This window comes from Pseudophryne corroboree, chromosome 2 (genome assembly GCF_028390025.1).
Source record: "Pseudophryne corroboree isolate aPseCor3 chromosome 2, aPseCor3.hap2, whole genome shotgun sequence".
NCBI lineage: Eukaryota > Metazoa > Chordata > Amphibia > Anura > Myobatrachidae > Pseudophryne > Pseudophryne corroboree.
This window is the reverse complement of record NC_086445.1, coordinates 908,298,685-908,319,702: the sequence shown is the minus strand read 5'-3', so window position 1 is coordinate 908,319,702 and position 21,018 is coordinate 908,298,685. Positions and strand designations below refer to the sequence as shown.

Sequence of the window (21,018 nt, the reverse complement as noted above, 5' to 3'; positions counted from 1 at the left end):
AAACGAAGGGACCTGAATGAGGGGTAGGAAATTGACAGCAGCAGGGAGGTTATATGCTTAGTGCATGGTATCAGCCACAGATGCGGGGTACCTGAAGGTTGCTGCGGGCATCCGCTGTCTGGCTTCTGGGTCACTAGCTGCAGATGACTCGCAGCTGGCACCACAAAAATGCTCTGATCTGAGCCCTGTGATCAGCCACGTGTATCTGATAGACATGCAGGCTGATCACTCTGTGAAAGAAAAAAAGTTAGAAAAAAAAGTGATACGCGCATCTAGGAACCGGTGATCTAGTAATGACAGCCGGTTATTGGATCACTGTGCTCCTGCTGTGTCCCCTGGTACAGTAAAGCGATGATGCCAAGGGCATTTTAAGAGAGGAGGAGGCCCGTGTACAGCCTTCTCGGCCCGTGCCCCATCCTCTAAGCCGGGTGCCGACAGGCTGTAGAGGGTCTGAGCATTAGAGGGATCAGACCCTAATGCACATAGCTCCAGGAAAATGGCACGGCAGCTATTTCCCAGCAATTTCTGCAGCGCTGCTTCCATCCACACTGGACTCCGGAGGGGTATGTATTAAAAAAATGGGTGCAGCATGTACAGAGTGGGCCCCCCTGGACTCAGGGTCCCATATGCACAGCACCTACTGCATCCATTATAAATACGCCAGTGGATGCTGCAAAGCATCGGTGGTCACAGCGGGAGTCACAGCAGAGCACAGGGTCAGATGACCAGCTGCCCTCTGCGGACACTATTTTTCATGAAAAATAGCCTGAGATTTGTGGTAAGTGGATTCGCAGGGACAGAGTTTTCTTGTACGCTCTATCCCTGTATGCGCGAATTGACACCTCCCTGCAATGTATTCAATTATCGGAATAGGGATTTGATCATACTGTATATATCACATCCCATAATATGATTAAATATACCTGCTGGCCTGGCTGGTGCGAGTAGCGGAGGTAGGTGAGGCAGGCCAGGTGCTGTCTGGATCAGATCCCCGCCCCTTCCTCTGCTGTTGCTGGGGAACGAAATGCCACTTGTCTCAGGTGCGAAAAAGAGAGGAGCTGCCCTGCCAGCCCACAGATTGTCATGGTGTACTGAGCAACTGATGATAGCTTATTCCAAAATACATTTTATTATTCAAGAAAAAAAAATACTTACCTACTTTTATTATAGCATTCCAGGGAGGTTGTGAAAACAACACCTACATGCTGGGCACTAAAGAGGCATTTAGTGCTCTATCTGAGAAGCATTTCATGGGCAGACAGCGAGGACATCTTCACCAGGGCCGGACCGACCATCTGACAGAGTCAGACCGGCCACACGGAGAGCGGGGCTGGCCGTACAGCACGGTCTACCGGCTCTCTGCTCGGCTGTCCAGCATACAGATAGATGGGGGCGTTCCGCAAGGCCAGGCCCCCATGACTCGAGGCACATCCCCATGAGCTGTGGATGTGCCCCCTTCAGCCATGGCCACACACCCTCAGCCGTGATTACACCCCCGTTCATAGGCGGATCCAGGGGGGGTGGGCACTCGGGCCCATGCCCCCCTCTCGTTTCTGACTTCTTATTTTTTTCAAAAGGAGAACAGTGGCAGCACTACTGCTATTTACGTCAGTCAGATTTGATATAAGAGCCGGCAGGCACTAGGACCCTCCGCGGCTCTAACAGCAAGTCCGTGTGGTAACCAATGGGGAGGCTGGAGCCACCGCAACCTACCTCCCCCACTGCCAGCCGGCCAGAGTTCAGCCCAGGCGCGGGGTTCAAATGCCAGCATTGAGGAAAACTGTTACTTATGATAGCGCAGAAGGCTTCATTAGCCCTCACTGTACAGTTACCCAGCGCTTCCTCCTCCGCTTCCTTTACCACCGTGCTAGGTGAAGTCAAACTCAGCCTCAGCTGAGAAGGCGGCCCGTGTGATTGTGACAGCGCTGTCCTGCTGATGTCTTATGCGGCTTGTTGGAGATCCAGCTGGCTGCTTCTGCTAATCAAAGATGGGCAGTTTGTGTCCTGCAGTCTGAGTCTCACTGCAGTGCCCAAAACAAGGTATGCTGCACCTGCCACCACCAACTAAAAACTTTAATAATTTATATTGTGCCGGGGTGCCTTCCAGGCTCCAGTGCCGTTTCTAGTGACGGGCGAGCCGTGCAACCGCACGGGGCGCCCGCCGCGGCACTTTGTGACTCCTTATCTCCTCTCCTCCCTCTTCCCGAGCGCTCCTGCTCGGGGGGCGGAGTTTCGCGGAATGACGCGTTTGCGTCGTGATGTCACGACGCAAACGCGTCATTCCGCGAAGCCCCGCCCCCCGAGCAGGAGCGCTCGGGGAGAGGGAGGAGAGGAGATAAGCCTGGAAGGAGGAGGCGGCCGGCGCGAGGAGCGTGAGTCGGCGGGACCCGAAGAGCGGGAAGATGTAAGTATTATCTCTATCTCTCTCTCTCTCCCCCTTCCTCCCCCCCCCCACTTGACACCTGCCTGCCGCACTGCGTAAAATGGGGATACCTGCCTGCCGCACTGTGTAAAATGGGGATACCTACCTGCCGCACTGTGTAAAATGGGGATACCTGCCTGCCGCACTGTGTAAAATGGGGATACCTGCCTGCCGCACTGTGTAAAATGGGGATACCTGCCTGCCGCACTGTGTAAAATGGGGACACCTGCCTGCCGCACTGTGTAAAATGGGGACACCTGCCTGCCGCGCTGTGTAATATGGGGACACTTGCCTGCTGTAATGTGTAAAAAGGGGACTTTTTTATTTTAATTTCCCCCCCCCCTTGTGGTGGGTGTGATGATATCAGATAAGGCCACGCCCACTTTAATGGGGGGGGGGGGGGGGCGCATTTTGAAATCTCGCACTAGGAGCCAAATTGTCTAGAAACGGCCCTGCCAGGCTCCCATAACTAATGGAACAGGTGACCAACATTTCAAGGCCCAATCAGCCTTTTCATCAAGGTGAAACTTTGGCAATAAACGAGGATGTACTCATATAGCCAATCATTACCTGATGGTGTATTCTGTGAGGCCACGCCCCCGTGATACCACACCCGTTATATTGGAGCATGCGTGCCTTAGGTGCATGTAAATATAATTATTACCATTCCCCTATCATTTTCTTCTGGATCCGCCCCTGCCCCCGTTGTGCTATGCCAGTGCTGCTTTACGGCCCCAGTCCATCCCTGATCATCACAGTGTTGTGCACATCCAGCCCAGCCTCAGGGAGCTTGCTAATAATCTCTTCAGGTAGTCGGGGAAATCATTATTATTTCTTGGAAAGTCAGCAAATATGGTACAAACTGTCTGTAACATAGGGGGTCATTCCGAGTTGATCGCTAGCTGCCGATGTTCACTGCGTAGCGATCATTTTAAAAAATGGCAAAACTACGCATGCGTATGGGCCGCAATGTGCACGCGCGGTGTACGGGTACAAAGAGCATTGTTGTTTTGCACTACTTATAGCGATGATTCCATTCGCACAGCCGATTGCAGGGAGATTGACAGGAAGTTGGAGTTTATGGGTGTCAACTGATAGTTTTCAGGGAGTGTTTGGAGAAACCCATCGTGTCCAGGCGTTTGCAGGGCGGGTATCTGACGTCAATACCGGGACCTTCGTCACTGCATTCATCGCACAGAATAATTAATTACAGGGCTGGTCTTGTTCTGCAAAAAATGTGTTTGTACCCGCTCGGCTGCAGAGACGATTGCATACTTGCAAAGCGAAAATACACTCCCCCGTGGGCGGCGACTATGCGTTAGCACAGCTGCTAAAAGTAGCTAGCGAGCGATCAACTCGGAGTGAGGGCCATAGGCCTTACTGTAAAGGTGCACTCGTAAATAGCGGTAACTCAATTTCCTGTAAAATCCATAGTAACAGATTTGCTTTCACTCTAGCCATCTGTGAGGGGGCTGACATCTGCAAAACAGACGAAGTGTGCATAAGACCAGGAGTCTGTCGATGCAAGCCGGGTTTCTTTGGTGCCGATTGCAATTCACGTGAGTACAGTTATTATATAGCTTCTGTAATCCACTATATTTCCTTTCTGAGTTTGGTATCAGTTGCAAAATATAATCCAGTTGACAAAATATAACTGGTTTTATTCATGATTTTCTTTGATGCTTCAGATAATACATTTCAGAGAGTGCCAAGAAAAAAAAAATCCAGACAAAATTGCCATGTTTAAAATTATAACCTGCACGGGTAAAATGCTGTAAGAAGCATTACATAGATGCTGGGATCTCAGCGCTGGCATTGGGCCTGATTCAGAGATGGATGCTCTAGGGCCTGTTGGCACGGGTGTGTTAATATGCTAATGCTAGTTTCAGTCTTGCTCTTGTATAGCAGCGTGTGCCAGAGAGTGCATGCCCTGAGATAGTCATTTTGTAATGTAGGGAATGACCAGACCAGCAACTTAACCAGGCTTTGTGGTTTATTGGCTCAAGTGATTGAACAGCCGTACTCACTGTTACACTACTTAGATGACAGATGGATCGAACCCTGTAGTGGAACAGGCTTGTAGGCAGCTGCCTGTGATAGTCTTCTTGGTACAAGGTAGCAGTACAGGGTTCTGGAAACAGTGGTTTTGCGGATCTCAGGAGTTCTTCACCATTTCGCCATTACACAGTGACAAGATGGTGCAATACATGTGCAGATACCAGGGCACATGCTTGTGGGGGCACAGGGCAACAAATATGTGGGGGCCCCCACCAATAAATATTGAGGCCACCCACCCCCACCTATTTTTCCGCCCTTTTCTCTGAGGCCACCCCCCATCCCATGTGCGGTTCATGGTGGGATGACAGGCACGGAGGGTGCAGTGCCAGCACACCACTTCTCTGTAGTTCTCCACCTTCAGCCTCTGTGCAGCAGCAGCTCCAGTACGTCCCTCTGGGCTGATGGCAGGGCCTCTGCATTTCACAGCTACGTAGGGTTTACACAGCAGATGAGCCTGCAAATCTTCATGACTGAAGACTGCCAGTAGTGATGGACACCTGAATTCCCCACTCCTGTCTGAGCCATTCATTTATAAACAGCCTCCCGCTGGGCTGCCTGCACCTGGTGGCGCGGCATCTGCGGCAGTGTGGGGACCCCAAATGTGTGGAGGCCCCTGTTCAACCGCCTCTTCCGCCCCACCTATAATCCGTCCCTGGCAGATACACTATCGGTGGCTGTCTTGGTTAGGGAATATAGTTTTCCTAGAGGCAGGGCTGCCAAGAGTAATCCTGGGCCCCAGTACAACAACTTTATGGGCCCCTGGTGGGGATGTTACCACAGCATGCAGGGGGCATGGCCACACCTCTTTGGGGACGTGTCTAGCACATGAGAAGCACCCACTCACAGGAGCATGGCATGTATCCCAGCCAGGGCAGTAGAGAGCCTGGCTGTGCCCAGGTACTTTTCAGGGGGCATGGCCTAATCAAAGGAGGCATTGGCCCCCACTGGGCCCAGGTAATTTGCACCCTCTCCGCCCCCTCTCTCGGCACCACTGCCTAGAGGAGCCATATTGTTGGAGACTGCGCAGTTGCGCACTCCCAAGCACTGCCCAGGAATGCCAATTGCTTTGCCTCTTGAGTTCTTTGTGCATTCACTCTGTGTTATGAATAATTTGCATATGTGCAGTAGCATGAGTTCAGCTAGCGCTCACCTCTGAAGTAGGTCCAATGCCAGGTCGACATCCTTTATGCGGCCTCAAGCCATTTAAAGACTTTTTATATTTATTCTTAATACTTTGTCACATACAGTAAATACATAGAAAGTGATATAAAAGGAAACAAGGAATAAATAACACATGCTTATTCTTTATCCCCCAGCATGTCCCGACCAGTACTGGGGATCAGACTGCAAGCAGTGGTGTTCCTGCCATCCGTTTGGAAAGTGTGACGGAGTGACTGGTCAGTGCATCTGCTATCCTAACCGTTGGGGCCCTAACTGTCAGAACACCTGCAACTGCGGCCCATATGGGGCCTGTGACAACCTCACTGGATTGTGTCAATGTAGCCCAGGCTGGTGGGCACAACATTGCAATAAACAATGTCTGTGCAATCTGGAGACCTCCCACTGTAACCAGACTAATGGGCAGTGTGTATGTAACATCGGCTGGTGGGGCCATCGGTGCAGTATAAGCTGTAAATGCAACAAATCTCCATGTCTGCAAACCAGCGGGCATTGCAAGTGTCGGGAAGGCTGGTATGGTTCTAAATGTGAATACCAGTGTGACTGTGTGTATGGCAAATGCAACCCCGTAAATGGCGAGTGTGACTGTCTCACAGGATACCAAGGGAAGAGATGTGCAGATCCATGTCCTGCTGGGAAATATGGACCCAAATGTGATGGAAGGTGAGTTGTGGAAAGGCATCAACAATTATTCTCCCAGAACCCAACTAAATTTAGTACAGTGTCTGACTGGGGCATAAAGGGCCCACCGGGGGAATGCAGTGGTAGGGCCCATGTGTAGGGGTGTGGCCAGTCTCCACAGAGGTTTGGAAGACCATTAGAGAGTGCATGGTCTGTACGCCTTTATAAATATATTCAATGCATGATAATTTACCAGATTAATGCAATGTAGAAAATACACCATAGTCGTGTGCAGTATAAAGTAACATATGTATTATGTGTAATTCAAATGCACAGCCTAGAACCTGATCCTTAGAGGAGATGGGCCCCATGCAGTGGGGCCCACCAGGAGTTTCACCTGTACTCCTGTGGGCCAGTCCAGACTGGTAAAGTAAACTAATGAACCAACAAAAATAAGACGCCCAAGGCGCAAACACACTTATACAGCCAACTGGAAAAGACAAGGGCCACTAAACCCTTACATAAATGGTACTGAAAAGTAAATTGTCCAAGTGTTGGCGCTCAGTGCCGTCCCAATCAGTTAAGAAAAGTGGATAGAATATACTTATTGTTCAATTGTCGTTACCAGTCGTATATTAGGCTCCACTGTAGGGATGTCACGTATCCTGATGATTTTCTCGTGATGTCATGTCCGGTGAAAATGTGGATGAATATAAAAATAAAAAAATATCGTGTGTCCCACATCACATGTGGCATCCAGTGGTTGCCATATAGTAGTATCAACAGTTTATTTCTCACTTGTGCTTTTTGGTGTGTTTTTCAGCCTTGAAACACCTGGACTTGCTGTCCTGCGGTTTGGAGGCTGAAAGCTCAAACTGCATCCAATATTTGGCCGTTTGCAAATCCCAAAACTGCTTGTACTTCAGATTAAAACGCATTATAGAACCAAATGAGACGCATCCGATTTTATCCTTCCATTTAGTAAGAGCATTGGTCCCGTTCCTCTATGGGTGGGCCTGAACCAATACACTGCTCAGCCAATATGAGATAGTCTATCAGATAGCCTTCAAATGGAACAAGCTAATAGGATATCTGTAAAGTAACAGGATGTGGTTAAGATGCCAGCTGTCGGGATCCCGGCAGATGGAAAACCAACGCCGAAATCCTGACACCCATCAGAATGTTGACGCCAGGCATTTTAACCGCATCCCATTAAGGGTTCAGTATGATTGACTGGCCGACGGGATGCAGGCAGTCACAATACCGATGATGCCGGCATCCCCATGTCTGAAACCCCGACAGGGGCGAGGTAAGTATGTTCCCCCTCTCCCCTAACCCTACCCCTCACATCCTGCAGCATAACCCTAACTTCTCCCCTTAGTGTATAACCCTAACCTCCCCCCAGTGGTGCCTAACCCCCCCTCCCTGCAGCCTAACCATAACCCCCTCCACAGCCTAACCCTAACCCCCCTCAGGTGGCGCCTAAACCTAGCCCCCCTCCCCATCCCTAAACCTAATGCCGGTTGTCTGGAATCTGGCGTCGGTCTCCTGACCCTGTCTGGATTCAGCGTCTTCGTATCATACCTACATACATAATTAATTAATTAAACGTAGATAAATTATGAATAAGTACATACTTATAGTCATATAGAAATGTCAGTTACTGTATATAAAATGTATTTCTCTTACGTCCTAGAGGATGCTGGGGTCCACATTAGTACCATGGGGTATAGATGGGTCCACCAGGAGCCATTAGCACTTTAAGAGTTTGAAAGTGTGGGCTGGCTCCTCCCTCTACGCCCGTCCTACCAGACTCAGTTTAGAAAATGTGCCCGGAGGAGCCAGTCACAGCTAGAGGAGCTCTACAGAGCTTCTTTAGGGCTGCTGGCAACAACCTCCCTGCTTCGTGGGACTAAGGGGGGGAGTAGTGTCCGCCCTGCGGGGTCTGAGCCACTATCTCCGCTGACAGGACACTGAGCTCCTGAGGGGATCGATCGTTCCCCGCCACAGGGGATTGCTCACCCCAGCAGCATGCCGCCACCCCCTTACAGAGCCAGAAGATTGATGGCGAGTGAGTCACCAACCCCCCTACCAAGCGGGGGGCCAGTGTGAAGATGGCGACAACAGGGTATGGAGCGCAGTACTAACTGCGCTCCGGGGCTCAGCGGTACATAGTGCGGCGCTGTGAGGGGCGCCCTGAGCCAGCGCCTACACCCTACACTGGTCACACAGCCTGTCGGGGTCCCGGGATCTCAGCCAGCATAATTCCTCAGGCCAGTATAATCCTATGAAGAGCGGGAAAACCGCGCCATTTTGGGGGCGGAGCTTCTCCTCAGAGCGGACCCAGCAGCGTTCAGCGCCATTTTCTTGCCTGCACAACGCTGTCAGTGAAGAGCAAGTCCCTCTAGAACAACTCCAGCTATCTCTCACGGTACCAGGGGGTTGTAGAAGGGGGAAGGAGGCTGTATTCAGGTTGTGTAACCTACTAAGGTGCACAGTCAGCGCTGGTTTGGGGGTCTCCCTTTACCTAAAAAGCGCTGTGTGTGGGTTGACTCCAATCTCTGTGTCTCTCTTGCCATTCTTGGGGGTGAAACTCTGTCTCCCCTCCCTGTGTGTGTGTGTGGAGTGTCTGTGGTCTCCATTAAGCTATATCCAGGGACTCTGTGTCATATGCTGCAGAGGATATGTACTCTCAGGATGATTCCATTCCATGTAATCAGGATTGCACTGTTTTAGCACAGATACCAGCAAGGGAGCCTGAGTGGTTATCCTCTATCAAATCTATGATTTCTCAGATTTCTACTAGAGTTGCACAGAATGAGTCTGCAACTCAGGCTTTACAGAGCTCTATGGCAGTCTGGCCCAGTTCTGTTACCTCAGGGCCCCCCCGCTGTATATTCCCAAAAACGTGCTCTTGCACAAATTATGCAAGATGACACGGATACCGATTCTGACACTGAAGACGGTGATGGGGATGTATTGAGGGGGGCAGCATCTCTTGCAAAAGGGGTGCAGTTGATGATAGAGGCCATTAGGGATGTGTTGAATATTACTGATATAACACCTGTGCAGGTTGAGGAGGCTTACTTTACTGAAAATAAGAAAGCCTAGCTAACCTTCCCTGCGTCAAAAGAATTAAATGCTATTTTTGAAAAAGCATGGGAAAACCCTGAGAAAAAAATCCAGATCCCTAAAAGGTTCCTGGTGGCGTTTCCTTTCCCTGTGGAGGATAGAAAAAAATGGGAAAACCCGCCCATTGTTGACGCGTCTGTATCCAGACTCTCAAAAAAGGTGGTTTTTCCTGTTCCAGGATCCACCGCCTTGAAAAGAGCCGGCTGATCGTAAAATTGATAATACGCTCAAATCCATGTACACGGCTTCAGGAGCTATATTACGTCCCATTATTGCCAGTGCTTGGATTGCCAAAACTATAGTAAAGTGGTCAGGCACATTACTTGAAGATTTGGATACTATGGATAAATCTGATGTTGAATTGTTTTTGCGTAACATTCAGGATTCAGCAGGATTTCTCGTAGAATCCATGAAAGACCTGGGTTCCATGGCTGCAGGAATTTCTTCCATGTCTGTCTCAGCTCATAGGGGACTTTGGCTGTGCCAGTGGTCTACCGACGCGGAATCCAGGAGAGGTGTGGAGACCCTACCCTACACAGGTCAGGCTCTCATTGGGGAAGCATTAGATGCGTGGATCTCCACGGCTACAGCAGGTAAGTCACCTTTACTTCCCTCAGCAGCACCTGCTAAGAAGAAACCCTTTTCTTCAACTGCATCACAGTCCTTTCGGGTTGCTAAAACAAGAAAGGCCAAACCGTCTAACACCTTCTTTAGAGGAGGTCGACCAAAATCCAAGAAACCTGCTGCTGCGGGTTCCCAGGAACAGAAGCTTATTTCAGGTATGCCAAAGTCCTCAGCATGACGGTGGACTGAGCGGCCTGGAGGTAGGGCCGGTGGGGGCGAGACTCACACATTTCAGTCACGCCTGGGTGTCGTCCGGCCTGGATCCCTGGGTACAAGATATTGTGTCCAAGGGGTACCGGCTGGAATTTCAAGATCTCCCTCCTCACCGGTTCTTCAAATCAGGCTTGCCAGCTTTGCTGGCAGACAGGGCTGTCCTGCAGGCAGCCGTCCAGAAGTTGGTAGAGGCACAGGTTACTGTACTGGTCCTTCCTCATCTGCAAAACAAAGGTTACTATTCAAACTTTTCGTGGTACCGAAGCCGGATGGTTCGGTCAGGCCCATTCTGAACCTAAAATCGCTAAATCCCTTTCTGAAGGAGTTCAAGTTCAAAATGGAATCTCTAAGGGCGGTGATATTAAGTCTGGAAGAGGGGGAATTCCTGGTATCCCTGGATATCAAGGATGCATACCTCCACATTCCGATTTGGCTGCCGCATCAGGCTTATCTCCGATTCACACTGTTGGACTGTCACTGTCAGTTCCAGGCTCTGCCATTTGGCCTCTCCACAGCACCAAGTGTTTTCACCAAGGTGATGGCGGAAATGATGGTTCTCCCCCGCAGACAGGGGGTGAACATAATTCCATATCTGGACGATCTGCTGATAAAGGCACCGTCCAAGGAAAAGCTGTTACAGTCCATCCTTCTCATGGCCCACCTGCTCAGGGAACACGGTTGGATCCTGAATCTTCCAAAATCAAATTTGAAACCAACATGGAGGTTGTCCTTTCTGGGAGTGATCCTCGACATGGAAGTGCAGACGGTGTTTCTTCCAGAGGAAAAAGCGTTGGTGATACAAACAATGGTCCAGGATGTCCTGAAGCCAGCCCAGGTGTCGGTTCATCAGTGCATTTGCCTTCTGGGAAAGATGGTGGCCTCTTACGAGGCTCTACAGTATGGGAGGTTTCATGCTCGGTCCTTCCAACTGGATCTCCTGGACAAGTGTTCAGGATCCCATCTACATATGCACCAGAGGATATGTCTGTCACCAAAGGCCAGGATTTCACTCCTCTGGTGGTTGCAACTACCTCACCTTCTGGAGGGCCGCAGGTTCAGGATTCAGGACTGGATCCTTCTAACCACAGATGCAAGTCTCCGAGGCTGGGGCGCAGCCACTCAAGGGGAGACCTTCCAAGGAAGGTGGTCAAGTCTGGAAGCCGGCCTGCCGATAAACATTCTAGAACTAAGAGCCATCTACAACGGTCTTCTCCAAGTGGCCCATCTTCTGAGAAATTGGGCCATTCAAGTGCAGTCGGACAATGTAACGACAGTGGCTTACATCAACCGACAAGGCGGAACGAAGAGCAGAGCTGCAACGTCAGAGGTAACAAGAATCATCCTCTGGGCAGAAAAACATGCGTTGGCGCTGTCAGCAATCTTCATTCCGGGAGTAGACAACTGGGAAGTGGACTTCCTCAGCAGAAATGATCTCCATCCAGGAGAGTGGGGACTCCATCCGGAGGTGTTCACGGAGGTGACAAATCTTTGGCGTATACCTCAAATAGACATGATGGCCTCTCGTCTCAACAAAAAGCTTCGGCAGTATTGTTCCAGGTCGAAGGACCCGCAAGCCGTATCGGTGGAAGCCCTAGTGACTCCGTGGGTGTTCCAGTCGGTGTACGTGTTTCCTCCACTTCCACTCATTCTAAGAGTGCTAAAGCTCATAAGGAGAACAAGGGTTCATGCGATCCTCATTGCTCCAGACTGGCCAAGAAGGTCTTGGTACGTGGATCTTCTGGATCTACTGCTAGAAGAGCCGAGGCTTCTTCCTCTTCGGGAGGATCTGCTGCAGCAGGGGCCGTTCGCTTATCAAGACTTACCGCGGCTGCGTTTGATGGCATGGATGTTGAACACCTGATACTAGCTCGGAAGGGCATTCTGAACAAGGTTATTCCTACCCTGATATAGGCTAGGAAAGGAGTTGCGTCTAAACATTAAAATCGTATTTGGAAAAAATATGTATCTTGGTGTGAGTCGAAGACGTTTCCTATGGTGGAGTTTCAACTGGGACGTTTTCTCCTCTTCCTGCAAGCAGGTGTGGATATGGGCCTGAGGTTGGGATCCGTAAAGGTCCAAATTTCAGCCCTATCCATTTTCTTCCAGAAACAGTTGGCTGCCCTCCCTGAGGTTCAGACTTTTTTGAAGGGAGTTCTGCACAACCAACCTCCCTTTGTGCCGCCTACGGCGCCCTGTGATCTAAACGTGGTGTTACAGTTCCTCCGGTCGGACTGGTTTGAGCCCCTACAGGAGGTTGAGGTCAAGTTTCTCACATGGAAGGCTGTCACTTTGTTGGCCTTAGCTTCTTCTAGACGTGTGTCGGAGTTGGGGGCTTTGTCCTGTAAAAGCCCGTACTTGATCTTCAAGTTTCTTCCGAATGTTGTGTCGGCATTTCATATCAACCAACCTATTGTGGTGCCAATTGCTACTGACTCCTCAATTTCATCAAAGTCCTTGGATGTTGTAAGGGCTCTGAAAATCTATGTGAAGAGGACTGCTCGTCACAGAAACTCGGACTCTCTGTTTGTCCTGTATGATCCCAAGAAACTTGGGTGTCCTGCTTCTAAGTAGACAATCTCTCGCTGGATCAGGTTTACTATCCAGCATGCGTATTCTATGGCAGGATTGCTGTGTCCTACGTCTGTTAAGGCCCACTCTACTCGTAAGGTGGGTTCTTCATGGGCGGCTGCCCAGGGTGTCTTGGCTTTACAGCTTTGCAGAGCGGCTACTTGGTCTGGGTCGAATACGTTTGCAAAGTTCTACAAGTTCGATACTTTGGCCGCTGAGGACCTGAAGTTTGGTCAATCAGTTCTGCAGGAGCCTCCGCACTGCTCTCCCTCCCGTTCTGGGAGCTTTGGTACATCCCCATGGTACTAATGTGGACCCCAGCATCCTCTAGGACGTAAGAGAAAATAGGATGTTGGTTACCTACCGGTAAATCCTATTCTCGTAGTCCGTAGAGGATGCTGGGCACTTGCACAGCGCTTCGTTTTCGTGCTATCGTTATTTGGTTCAGTACAACTTCATTTTAGTTGAGTACTGCATTACTTGGTAAGTAATGTTTCAGCGGTTGCTGCGTTTCATGCTAGTTAGCTTGATGTGCCTTGTATGTGTGAGCTGGTGTGAATCTCGCCACTATCTGTGTAAAATCCTTCTCTCGAAGATGTACGTCTCCTCGGGCACAGTTTCTAGACTGAGTCTGGTAGGAGGGGCATAGAGGGAGGAGCCAGCCCACACTCTCAAACTCTTAAAGTACCAATGGCTCCTGGTGGACCCGTCTATACCCCATGGTACTAATGTGGACCCCAGCATCCTCTACGGACTACGAGAAAAGGATTTACCGGTAGGTAACCAAAATCCTATTTTATTTACTCTGAAATGATGCAATACATATCTGCATTGTATTATAAATGCTATATTACTGTTTTCTAATTCTAATTCCGTTACTTAATATTAATTTTCTTTGCGTCAGGAAAGAGGATTCACATTTGTTTTTTAAAGGGAAGACACATGATTGTATTTCATTGAATTGTATTTAATTGTATTGTATGTTATACATTTGATTGTGTTTAATTCTATTTTATATGGAACGTTAGAGTTAAGTATTTATTAATAAGTGTCTTAAATTATGACCTTCCATTCCATTATTTTATTTTATTGTATAGTATACAAATACGGCTATGTGACTTTAGCATGGGATGCGGTCAGGATCCCGGCAGCCGAAATACCGACACCGGAATCCCGACACTACTCAGAATGCCGACACTGGCATCCCAAATAGGGTCACAAGCCCATCGCCGGAATCTGAACCGCCAGGATCCCAACCGCTGGGATCTCGAACAAATGGGGGGGGGGGGGGGGGGGGTTAGGTTTATGCACCACTGGGGAGGGTTAGAGATAGGCTGGGTGGTCTTCAGTATGCCGGCGGTCGGGCTCCCGGCGACCAGCATACCGGCACCGGGAGCCCGACAGCTGGCATACCGACACTTATTCTCCCTCGTGGGGGTCCACGACCCCCCTGGAGGGAGAATAAAATAGTGTGGCGCGCGTAGCGTGGCGAGCGCAGCGAGCCCGCAAGGGGCTCATTTGCGCTCGCCACACTGTCGGTAAGCCGGTGGCCGGCCTCCCGGCGCCGGTATGCTGGTCGCCGGGAGGCCGGCCGCCGGCAGATCGTAGTGAACCCGTTAGGCTGCAGGGGAAAGGGGAGGGTTAGGTTTTTGCTGCTGGGAGGGTTAGGGGTGCATTGGGAGAATATAAGTATACTTACCTTCCCCTGTTGGGATTCTAAACATTGGGATGACATTGGGATGACGCGGTCAGTATTCTGACCGCCGGCATCCTGAATGTTGGCATTGCAAATCCCAACGCATTTAGCATTTACTAATATACTGTCTGTCCTGCTACATCTTTACGTTGTGGTATACATGCTTGTTATACGTTACTGTACTTAAGCCTGGCATATATGCTAGCATTTTAAGATAAATACCACTGGTGTGACTTGTTACTGTGCTCATTTATTATAGTGTTATAATAACATTGCTTGGTTCTGCTTCTGAATGGCGGTCGTTAGGTCGACAAGCATTAGGTCGACATACATTGGGTCGACAATTGAAGGTCGACATGCATTAGGGCGACATGGTCACTAGGTCGACATGGTCATTAGGTCGACATGTACTTGGTTGACATGCAAAAAGGTAGACATGAGTTTTTCACAATTTTTATTCTTTTTTTTACCTTTTTCATACTTAACGATCCACGTGGACTACAATTGGGAACGGTAACCTGTGCCGAGCGCAGCGAGGCATCTTGTCCTAAGCATGGCGAGTGAAGCGAGCCATGCGAGGGGACGCAATGCACTAATTTGGGTTCCCCGTCACTTTTAAAAGAAAACGACACCAAAAACAGTAAAAAAAAACCTCATGTTGACCTTTTTCCATGTCGACCTTGTACATGTCAACCTAATGACCATGTCGACCTAATGACCATATCGACCTAATGCTTGTCGACCTAATGAACCACACCCCTGCTACTACAGTGGTGTAAAATTACTGGTCACTGCTACTACTGTTGTAGTAGTACCTTACTGGTCACTACTATAGTGGTAGCACATTACTGGGACCTACCAGTGACATGCAGTGAGATGAGAAGGAGCCTTTCCTGTCATACTGCAGTATACTACAGAGTTTTGACTATAAAAACTAAATGAAAAATAAGAAGAATATACACTGCTCAAAAAAATAAAGGGAACACTAAAATAACACATCCTAGATCTGAATGAATGAAATATTCTTATTAAATACTTTGTTCTTTACATAGTTGAATGTGCTGACAACAAAATCACACAAAAATTATCAATGGAAATCAAATTTATTAACCCATGGAGGTCTGGATTTGGAGTCACACTCAAAGTTAAAGTGAAAAAACACACTACAGGCTGATCCAACTTTGATGTAATGTCCTTAATACAAGTCAAAATGAGGCTCAGTAGTGTGTGTGGCCTCCACGTGCCTGTATGACCTCCCTACAATGCCTGGGCATGCTCCTGATGAGGTGGCGGATGGTCTTCTGAGGGATCTCCTCCCAGACCTGGACTAAAGCATCCGCCAACTCCTGGACAGTCTGTGGGGCAACGTGGCGTTGGTGGATGGAGCGAGACATGATGTCCCAGATGTGCTCAATTGGATACAGGTCTGGGAAATGGGCGGGCCAGTCCATAGCATCAATGCCTTCGTCTTGCAGGAACTGCTGACACACTCCAGCCACATGAGGTCTAGCATTGTCTTGCATTAGGAGGAACCCAGGGCCAACCGCACCAGCATATGGTCTCACAAGGGGTCTGAGGATCTCATCTCGGTACCTAATGGCAGTCAGGCTACCTCTGGCAAGCACATGGAGGGCTGTGCGGCCCCCCAAATAAATGCCACCCCACACCATTACTGACACACTGCCAAACCGGTCATGCTGGAGGATGTTGCAGGCAGCAGAACGTTCTCCTTGGCGTCTCCAGATTCTGTCACGTCTGTCACATGTGCTCAGTGAGAACCTGCTTTCATCTGTGAAGAGCACAGGGCGCCAGTGGCGAATTTGCCAATCTTGGTGTTCTCTGGCAAATGCCAAACGTCCTGCACGGTGTTGGGCTGTAAGCACAACCCCCACCTGTGGACGTCGGGCCCTCATACCACCCTCATGGAGTCTGTTTCTGATCGTTTGAGTAGACACATGCACATTTGTGGCTTGCTGGAGGTCATTTTGCAGGGCTCTGGCAGTGCTCCTCCTGTTCCTCCTTGCACAAAGGCGGAGGTAGCGGTCCTGCTGCTGAATTGTTGCCCTCCTACGGCCTCCTCCACGTCTCCTGATGTACTGGCCTGTCTCCTGGTAGTGCCTCCATGCTCTGGACACTACACTGACAGACACAGCAAACCTTCTTGCCACAGCTCGCATTGATGTACCATCCTGGATAAGCTACACTACCTGAGCCACTTGTGTGGGTTGTAGACTCCGTCTCATGCTACCACTAGAGTGAAAGCATCGCCAGCTTTCAAAAGTGACCAAAACATCAGCCAGAAAGCATAGGAACTGAGAAGTGGTCTGTGGTCACCAACTGCAGAACAACTCCTTTACTGGGGGGTGTCGTGCTAATTGCCTATAAGTTCCACCTGTTGCCTATTCCATTTGCACAACAGCATGTGGAATTGATTGTCAATCAGTGTTGCTTCCTAAGTGGACAGTTTGATTTCACAGAAGTGATAGAGTCAGTTATCTACCTTTTAACATTAGCTATATACTAATACCGTGTAGCCGTAGTGGCCGCTAAACCACGTGCACGTGCTACGCACTCCGTACGCTATTTGCGTACAAAGACCTCGCACGTGGCATGCAAGTTACGTACAAACGCTGCGCTGAGTGTACGGAATACACACAGCGAGCGTACACACAGATAATAACCTTTTAAACCTTAAACACAGAGTATGATTATACTGTAAGTCTTAGTATTGAGATACTGTAATGATATACCACTGGTTAACCTGGATATCTAAGCAAGCTGTTTGAGTGATTGAGATACTCAGAAACCCTTTGTACTAGCTAGAGAAACACAGACACCTTGCTGAGGTTCCAACACCTTTACTAACGAGATTTAGCTATGTAAAAAGGGAAAATACAGTTAACAGCTTATACACTACAGCACTAACATAAAACACCTAAACCGAATACTAGACATAAATATACAATAGCGTCTTAATCCTAAACAATAACAGTGAGAGAGAGAGAGTATGGCAAATACAGACAGAGATTAAGTTGGTCACAGAGAAAAACTTACACACTGGGGAATGATCGCTGCGCAGTCCTGGAACCAGCTCTCTAGTTAGTCAATGATGAAAACCTTTTGTGGAGAGTAGACTGAGCTGGCCCAGGCTGGCTTTCCTTATATACACAAAGTACAGTACACTACAAAGGGCACCACAATCTTATTGTTCATTGGACACAGGAATCTGTCTTCGCATTATAACCAAAGGTCATAGGTTAGTTTGAACAGGTGGGTTGTGACTATTCCAAAATGCTCAGCTGGGAGGGATTCTCATTACTCACACCACATGTGTAATAAAACAGCAAATACTTTTAAAGTCCATAAACTTCTCTTAAACATAACTATACGCTGGAGCGACCGATCTCTTCCTAATCAACACCGGAATGTTTCTAATAAAATACTCTTCGGTTAGGTACTAAACACCACTGTTCAGACCCTGTCTGACCCTTCGTATCATGCAAAGAGGAATTCCCTTGTTCATGAACCAGTTACACTAAACATACTTACAGATATTATTAAAGGGACCATAACCTATAAAATATACTATTTGGATTAACTATGTAACGATCGAGTCGCCCGCCAGACGCACACAAACTCTACCGTAAATGCACATACCACGCGCCTGAGCGCACGACCGTGGAGGCGCCGTCACGCAACTGCGAATATGCGCACGCACGGGAGAGAATGTGCACGTGCAGCGGGCAAGCGCATGGGGTTAGTACAAGGCATCATAGGTCGCTATATTTTTCGACTTTGACAGTCCACCCTTTGGCAGTCACCAATAACTACCACTTCCTAAACAGTTCAAACAGAAAAATATATGTCATCATGTAAATACCTTTTTATGATTGGGTAAAGGGAGGAGAGGAGAAGGTGGGAAAAGTATGACCTAGTGAGACAGTAAAAGCATGTGTGTATGAAATCCATGTTTGAGGGGTCATGTATCATCGTGCCGTACGTGTTTTAAATCAAGCTTCGAGGTATTGCGAAGTATACATTTGAATCCTTCTTATCCCGTATTAAGGGTCTGTGGATGGGCTGTCAAACTCTACCGAGCTCTTTTCGGCTTTTGGTTGCAACAAATGGGGGAGCACATTTAGTTGATGATACATGAAGGGGGGGGAAACATGTGAATGCTGATATGTGAGAATCACCTGTCGACTATGTGAGATACTACCTGGAGGTTGTAGAGATGAAGATAAGAAACAATCGTTATAAATGCAGTCGTAAACTATGTGAGTTTAAATAAACAGTCGCCGATTGAGGTCTTGTCTGATGTCTTGTCTTGATGTACATGTTGTCTGATGTCTCTCGGTGCTTTTGCTATAGGTGGCGACAAAAGCTTTTCCAGTGTCCATAAAATTACAGTCTCTAAAGTATTGGGCTTTCGTCAAAAGTTAAAGTCACTAGGGATATTGGGGGTCTGTGACATAGTTCATCAATGGTCTGTATAAAAGAGGTTGTCAAATCTTCTTCCAAGCGGATGTCTTTGTACCTTGGAGGAAAACAAAGGAGAAACGGGTGAAAGAAACGGACCGTGGAATCACATTTTCATCACAACATTGTCTCGTATCGTTGGGTCATAAATCAAATTAGTTGTTGTTATTACGGTGTCCTCGCTCCTCAAACTCATCACTCTGGTACTACCTTTACACTTCGTTAAAGTCCGAATGCATCTAAATATCAGACCAACCAATATGACGACTCCCAGAATACACAAGAGAAATTTCCCTACGTCCATTATAATACCTTGGGCCCATTCTCCTAAACCAGAGTACCAATTTTGTGGGTTCAACCATGACACCCAACTGGTCAGCTCATTACCCACAGCAGCGAGTGTGAGATTGTGTTTCCTTCGGAACTCCCACTTCAATTGCAAAATGTCATCCATCTTTTGGTCTATGACTTCGGCCGGGTCCTCAGTGCTGTTTGTAATATACGTGCAGCACTTTACTCCATACTGAGTCGCTAGGGTGACACAATACCCGCCTGTCACTGCTGTGAGATAATTGAGAATCATCCTATGCTGAACCAGCTCTGTTTTGTAGGCTTGTAACTCTCTCCCAGTGTACCTGAACGTGTCGTCATACATTTCGGTGATATTGTCTAACAAGTTTGCTAGCGCAGATATATATCTATAATTTATCACTCCTCTGGCGGTACGAGTGATATCTAACGCGAGTAGGAATTGAATACCGGTGGATTCATGGATCAGATCAGAGGCTGGATGCTCTGTCCTCTCTATCAGGTGCCGTTTAACGACGTGCTCGTAATGAGTGTGAGTATAAGGAGCTTGGGCACTGCGGTGAATGTCTTTCATTTTGATATGGGATACAGTCATTACTTCAGGCAGTACTTTTCCAATGTAACACAAACCCTCTGAGTTTGGGGCAAGCCACTTATACGCCTTCCTCCCGCATATGAAATATGCATCATCGGGGAGAACATATGGGACTGAGTATGACATAACCATGTTACAAACTTTCCATGTGAAATCTCCTAACCCTAATTCTCCCAACTGTCTAGTACACGTATCTGGTTGTACGATATGTGCACAGTATCCTGGTGATACTTCTCCAACTCGCATGGTCCTACTTCCTAGAGTGTACCTATACCGGAAATATTTTCCACTGTTGACTATGTGGCGTATAAGTTCTGTGTCTATGGGCATTCTGTCGGCTCTGTGTGAAAAGGTCATGGTTTGATTACTCCATGACACTTCCCAATTTCCCGGCTTTCGGGGATTGGAAATGTTAAAGCATACTAAGGACCTATCCACATGATATTGGTGGAGCTTCAAACTAGGAGGACTAGAGATATTAAACCTCTTGTCCACCGGCCTCCCACCACTTAACTCAAATACCTCTCCTACAGTTAAAGGGAATGGTACTAGTCCTGATTTGCTATGACCTTGAGGTACTTGAGAGCATACCCAACAGTCTGTCTGGTGTAACACTTTACCCACTAAGGAGTGATAGTCACTCAATGGATGCCGGTCCATGTGGATATTAAAACTGGACTGACATTTCTTGATGCACCCATCCTCAACTATATTGTCACAATGTCTACAGATGCAGTTCTCTTCAGCTAACAATCCTTCACAATTCCTTCTATTGTCAATGCTACCAGATCGTTTTCTGATACTCGCCTTTACTCGGTGATTATGTTGCTCTTGGAAAGTTACGCCTCCATCCTGGTCATCAGAACCCATTCCAGATCCTTTCTCGACCTCCATGGTACTCTAACCGAAACAGACTGCTCTGGTCAACATCATGGTCAACAGGAAAATCCGGATCACAGTCTCTTGGGGCGAGTCCATCTTACAGGAGGAGAAAGAGAAATTTGTAATGGGGGTACAAAAAATAATTTGAGGGGAAAGAAAAATGTTACGATGCTTTTGTCCTCTAGTCTTGTTGTTCTTCTTGCTCTGTTGTCATCTCAAAGGTGCTGTCTCTCAGTCTTC

The 21,018-nt window shown here is 48.3% G+C and overlaps 1 protein-coding gene across 1 annotated transcript in view; it reads left to right on the top strand.

Annotated features, from left to right (window-relative positions):
- The window catches only part of SCARF1 (scavenger receptor class F member 1), a 299,113-nt gene that overhangs the window by 128,080 nt on the left and 150,015 nt on the right, over positions 1-21,018 (top strand). The window contains exons 4-5 of the mRNA XM_063956091.1: positions 3,880-3,981; positions 5,797-6,322. Coding sequence (XP_063812161.1) covers positions 3,880-3,981; positions 5,797-6,322 — 628 coding nt within the window. The remainder of the gene's footprint in view (positions 1-3,879; positions 3,982-5,796; positions 6,323-21,018) is intronic.